The sequence below is a fragment of the Callorhinus ursinus genome, unplaced genomic scaffold (assembly GCF_003265705.2).
Source record: "Callorhinus ursinus isolate GAN/ISIS: 27379988/994484 unplaced genomic scaffold, GSC_fseal_2.0 scaffold16, whole genome shotgun sequence".
Classification (NCBI taxonomy): Eukaryota; Metazoa; Chordata; class Mammalia; order Carnivora; family Otariidae; genus Callorhinus; species Callorhinus ursinus.
In genome coordinates, this window is record NW_027397078.1 from 2,216,647 (window position 1) to 2,222,646 (window position 6,000).

General features: G+C 48.3%; 1 protein-coding gene across 3 annotated transcripts; it reads right to left on the reverse strand.

Annotated features, from left to right (window-relative positions):
- Window positions 1–2,416: 2,416 nt before the first annotated feature.
- On the reverse strand, window positions 2,417–6,000 carry RBM3 (RNA binding motif protein 3). Of its 3 annotated transcripts, none has more exons than XM_025857395.2 (7): window positions 5,847–6,000; window positions 5,141–5,260; window positions 4,783–4,889; window positions 4,034–4,139; window positions 3,844–3,937; window positions 3,301–3,386; window positions 2,417–2,982 (listed from the first exon to the last, which is right to left on the reverse strand). In XM_025857395.2, the coding sequence occupies exons 2-6, from the start codon at window positions 5,241–5,243 to the stop codon at window positions 3,326–3,328; spliced, it is 471 nt and encodes a 156-aa protein (XP_025713180.1). In that variant the 5' UTR covers window positions 5,244–5,260; window positions 5,847–6,000; the 3' UTR covers window positions 2,417–2,982; window positions 3,301–3,325. The 3 variants fall into 3 exon arrangements, with proteins under 3 accessions (XP_025713180.1, XP_025713178.1, XP_025713179.1); XM_025857393.2 differs by having other exon boundaries at window positions 3,301–3,383; window positions 5,141–5,263; window positions 5,847–5,991; XM_025857394.2 differs by having other exon boundaries at window positions 5,141–5,263; window positions 5,847–5,990.

Consider the following 6,000-nt stretch of genomic DNA (forward strand, 5'->3'; position numbering starts at 1 on the left):
AGGGTATGGGTGTACTATCAGTAATTTGCCATGTCCTAAAATGTCCATCTGGTGGGTACTATTATTCCCATTTTACACATTGAACCGGAGGCAGAGAAATGAAACTGTGAAGCAGGATGTGAAAACTGTGTTTTCAACCCACATGAGGTGGGAGGGGTTAGGCCTTTGGATTTATTCTTGAAATGGGCAGGGGGTGGGGTGTCTTAAAGGTTTGGGTCAAAGTTTTTGGTCTAGGCAAGATCCAGGGCTTGAAAATACAAGTATTTGCAGAGCAGGGATCTAGTCTTCGCAGGCCTTGGGACAGAGGTTCTTTAGGAACCTCTGCATGGAGTTCCTGGTCTCCGTGGGTTAAGAGACGAGCATGCACACTAGTGAAATTCTGGTCAAACTGAAGCAGAGGACAAGTATTTTAAGGGGGCTTTGACTCCCATATCTGAAAATTTTGATTCAGCAATTGCAGTGAGAAGATCCTCTAAGCCTTTTTTTAAAGCAAATAAACAGCAAGAGACTGGGCCTTTCTGGGCTGGATTACAAGGGATCTTCTATATTTAAGTAAGCTCTATGCCCAAAGTGGGGCTTGAACTCACAACCAGGAGAATCAAGGATCACACGCTCTACCAACTGAGCCAGCCAGGCACCCCTACAAGGCACCTAACATCAGGAGAGCAGAGCAGGTGTAGAACACTGTGGTCTTCATTGACATCACTCAGGGATCACTTTGTTGCAGGAACTCTGCAGCTGATTATGGAATCTTGCCTCAAGCCACACCAAGGGTGAGGGCATTTCACTTCCCAACAGGCAGGGAGCAGGTACCCCCCACCATGGCCTACTTGCAGCGTGGTAATGGTGCTCCTCCTGCCAGGCCCCACTGCCTTGGCTCCCCAAAGGCCCAGCACAGAGGGCCTCCTCAAAGTACCCAATACCTAACCAGTCGTGGTAGCCACAATGCCCCTTTTCCTGGGCCAGTGGGCCAGTGAGTTGTTAAAAGTTCTCTAGTCTCTACCCACCTGCCAAAGCAGATGTATGATTACTTGGGTGGAAGGGTCCTTGGAGCCTGCCCCAACTAGCTGGGACTGGGGAGGTAGGCTTCTAACACTGGGACTCTTCAAAAACAGGAACCTATAGTTTCAGTCAGTTCAGGAAACCGTAAAAACACCACAGACTGGGTGGCTTATCAATTTCTCAGTTCTGGAGGCTGAAGTCTATCAGGGTGCTAGTGTAGCTGAGCTCTGGTGAGTGCTTTCCCAGACTACCAACTTCTGGTATCCTCATGTGGCTGAGAACAGACGGGGGAAGTTTTCTTGTTGACTCATGAGGGCACCACCCTTCATGACCTTATCTAATCCTCATCACCCCTGCCCCCCCCAAGGACCTCACCTCCTAATACCATCATATTGGGGTTTCAATACTGGACTTTTGAGGGAACACCTTGAGTTAACATGCTCCATGAAGAAATAAGGCCGTTAAAAATGTCCTGCAACTGGCGATCTGGTGGTACTTGACTTTTCCATCAACTAGGTGGAAGCCACTGACACAACTGATTAGATCTAAATTCCAAAAGGAGGGACAAAGCTAATAGGACTCCAGTGCAACCACCAGGACCAGGACCAGGACCAGGACCAGGACCAGGACCAGGACCAGAGAGTAGCAGTAGGACTGAGAAATGAAGACCAGCTACACGTGCAAAAGCAGGCCCAACCATTACCACTACCCTACCACCAAAGACCCTCATAGCACCAAAGACTGAATCCCTATGACTAAGATATTTGCTAACTATTCTCAAATGACTGTACATGCCTATTAAATGTACTTAACCCTCAAAAAATGCAAAATGCCCATGAGGCTGAGGCGCACAGGTTAAGTGTCCTACCCAAGGTCAAATATAGCTGGAGAACAGCAGAGACTTTGAATCCTGGAATCTGAATCCAGAGCTCTTAGAACCTTGTTTTCAAACCAGGATTCTTCCATGTTCCTCAAAGGGGAGTTTAGTACACTTCCTCCACCTCCCAACGTTTCAGAGTCAGAAGAAACTGGAAATGCTGTTTATGACAGAATTTAACTTCCACCAGGTGCTTGAATTCTCAGAACAATCCTGCAAAGGGCACCCACTGATGCTCTGAGAAGCTGGGGAAGACTCAACCCCAAGCGGTCGAATTCCCAAGCTGACACTGATCAAAACAATGGGACCAAGAGGCCATCTCAGGAAACCCAATTCCAGCAAGAGTATTTATTTCCTCTGTAACCCCTACCACCCCCACGTTTCACTTATACCCAAATGCAACCAAACTTTGAGCTGGAGAGATCTACTCTTATGGCAACTGCTGCCTACCCCCAACTACTTTCCTAAAAGTCTCCCCCCTTTATCTTCCATTTTTAGTTTGAAAACTGGGTTGAGCAAGGAAAAAACACGTATCAGTTGTTTTCATGTTTCAACTTTTTAATTAGCTCCGTGGACATCCTAAAATGCTAAATGAGACACAACAGAATATTTTTTCTTCCAGTACTAAAAAAAGGACATTCACAGTGAGTATTTTAAGAAATTTCTGTATACTTAGGGTGGTGACTTTGAATAAAAAAACCCACCTCTAATTACTTTGATTTCTTATACTTGCATTTGGAAATTTCTTCCTAATCAGGATAAACATTGTATACAGGCTTTTAAATGCCTATTTTTTTAAAAGCAGTCTGAACAAACATTTTTTGCCATGATCAGTAATCCTGAGAGTCCAAACTGAAAAACTGGTAAAAGGAAAAAATACCCAGACTCTACAAATGTCCCAGGATTAGTATTTAAAAGGGAGAAAATTTTAGAAAACACATGGAGCTTTCTAAAAGGTCTTTGTGACAAGCTACCTTGGGAGCTCAGTTCAAAAATAGAAGTTGATGTACTAAAACAGATGTGTCAGTGCAGCTCCAAAAATCTTTATAAATACAGCCATTTGGAAGGATGATCCTGGACCAGAAGTTTTATTCCTTGTGTATCTGAGAACAGTAAGAAGGGGGAGAATTGTAATGTTGGGAAGGCAGAGGCACACATGCTCACCTCCCAGGGTTGATAAGGATTGCTGAGCAATGCCGCTTCATCTCCTCCATGCCCAGCAAGAGATTACAAGGGAGACAAGTTTTTAGACATCCCCTCCCAACAGCAGACTAGCTCTGACAGGCACCTGAGAGCAAAGGAGGCCTAGGAATGGTGTCGGGTGGGCCAGGTGAACTAAGTGCAGGCAGGAGGAAAGGTTGAGTGGAACATGACAGGGCTGGTGGACAGAGGTCCGCTCAGTGGCAACATCTAAGCCTCACCTACATTAGGTGCACATGCCTCATCTCAGTTGTCGTAATTGTCTCTGTAATTTCCTCCTGAGTAGCGGTCATAACCACCCTGGCTTCTGGGAGAAAACAGACACAGCAGTTAGCACGGATATATCCTAGACACCTTAGTATTAAAAACCATACACATTTACACATCCTATCGTGTTCTGTATGTTATTATACGCACTTTAACGTGTAAAACAGATGTATCAAACATATGCAGTACAGAAATCACGTAATTACATGACATGTAACTCACATACAGCATATTAAACACTAACAATATAAACATAAAACCAACTCGACACGATAAACATGTTATTACCATCTACCATATTACAACTTCATTAACTTCCAATTTACTAGTGCATTATACAGAACTCAAAACGTACTGAGTGACATACTTAAGGTTTCATTATAATTTGTAAAAGCTAACTGTTAACACCAAAATGAGATATGTATGAACTCTTAGGCAGCTGAGCTCTTAAAAAGAAAGCAGCACCACCAGAGTACCCCAATCCCTTGGCTACCCACCTGCCACCATAGTCTCTGGACCTTCCATATCCATACCCATATCCTCCAGGTCGACTGTCATATCTGCCACTCCCATAGCCCTGGTCCCCACCACCTATAGCAGATTAAGAAAAAGTTTAAAGGCAGCTGTCCAGATGTAAGTCACTAATAAGCCACTTTCCCCCATATCCAAACTTACCACTGCACTTACCTCTAGAGTAGCTGCGACCACGCCCATGGGCCCCAAAGGCACCCCCTCTAGTTCCCCTGGCCGACTTGCCCGCGTGATCCACACGGATCTGGCGACCATCCAGAGACTACGTGTGGGGAGACACAAGGAGGATGGGTTAGTGGTCAAACAGGGCAGTAGTAAGGGAAGAATGGGTAGGGCAGGTGGGCAAAAGAGCCCAGAAACTGCTGCTGGGCACCAGGTTCTGGGTGCCACGTTCGAGAACAAGCTCCTTTGACCAGAATGGTTTTATCAGGAGCTATAGAATCCCACAAAATGACCTAAATCCACCGTGTTCCCCCTGCTACTACTTACATCTTGACTGAACTCAGGCTGAGTTCTCCTCCCCACTCCTATAAGCTGCCCCACTATTAGGGCTAGATAGACACCTCTCTTGGTTTGAGACTTCAGAGTCCATCCCAGAAGACTCACGAGGTCCTCTCCGGGCCAGGCCCGCAGGTCTGCAGACTCTACTACCTAAGCCCAGGGCAGGTCAACCATCCACAGGTGGCTTCTCGGCCTCATGCAGGACCAGTCGTCGCCTCCCAGGCAGCCCGGCTCTGTCTGCCGCTGCCCTCCACCCCCTAGAACAGAAGGCAGTCATGCTCCTGTGAGTGGGCACTGCGGGGTTTGGTGGCCGCGCTGCCCCTAGCAGACACAGAGGGAAAAACAGAAAGAATGGTGGAAGTGGCAGATGGGGGCAGGGCCCCTATGTAGGTAGGAGACCTCACCTCCCCATTCATGGCTCTCATTGCATCTGAGGCATGCTCTGGATTGGTGAAGGTGATGAAACCAAAACCCCGGGATCGCTGAGTCTCCCGGTCCTTGACAACGACCACTGGATAAAAGAGAGAATGTAGGTAAGAAGAACATAAGCGACACAGGGTGTCATATAGAGGACGGACCCCCTCCCACCAATCCTCAATTGAAAAGTTACGGGGTTCTCGTAAGACTACACCTTAGACCTAGGAACAGAAAAAGGAGTATGTGAAAGCCTAGGGTCCTGATTTTTCCTTCCATTTCTTGAAACGTAAGGGCCCCAGACTTTCACCAATACCCAGATCATCATACATCTGGCCCATGTCTCACCCTCGGAAATAGGACCGAAGCTGCTGAAGTGGTCTTCCAGAGCCTGCTCATCGGTGTTGAAGTTGAGCCCTCCCACGAAAAGCTTCCCTTCTTCAGAAGACATGGCAGCGAATTCGAGGACTGCTGAGAGAGTACGAAAAGGGGTGGGAGAAACCGTGGAGATGAGAGAAAAAAGCAGGAGCAAGAAAGGATTAAGAAATGAAGACCACAGAAAGAAAGAAACAAAGAGGCGACTGCAGACCAAAAAGAAAAGCAGAAAAGGCGGGAATTGGAGGTGCCGCATCAGGGAGGCAGCCATTTGGGGGCGACCTTCGCGCATGCCCATATCACCACCACCACGCCCGTCATTTTGTGCCGCTGCGCAAGTCCAGAACACCCTCGCGTTCTCTCTGCGCCCGCAGAGTAAGATGGCGGCGGTCACGTGGGGGGGGGGGAAGGGCGCCCGCAAATCTCGGCTGTCGCGCGGTCACTCCCGCCACCGACGTCGCCAGTCCTTCCCAGCATTCCTCGCACTCAGATATAAGGCGCCAGCCTCCCACCAACAGAAAAGTGTCACCTCTCAGCACGGGACCCGCCCACTCGGGAGAAGCCCAAGCCTACGTGTCAGAAGCCGCTGCTCTCCCCACTCGCGCACCTAGCTCCTGGCCGGCGCGGCGCACATCAGTGAGGCGAGAAGCAGCCGGTTCACAAGACATGTGCTGCTTACCTGCAAATTAAGCAAAAAGACCAGAAGAAGAGCTACGGTCGAGGAGCGCAGAGACTGGGAAGATTGCCGCGCGGGAAGACGCTTGATAAAGCGTACGTAGCGTACACGTCACGAAACGTCCCCCCCGCGCGCACCAGCGTTCATGCTTATTGGC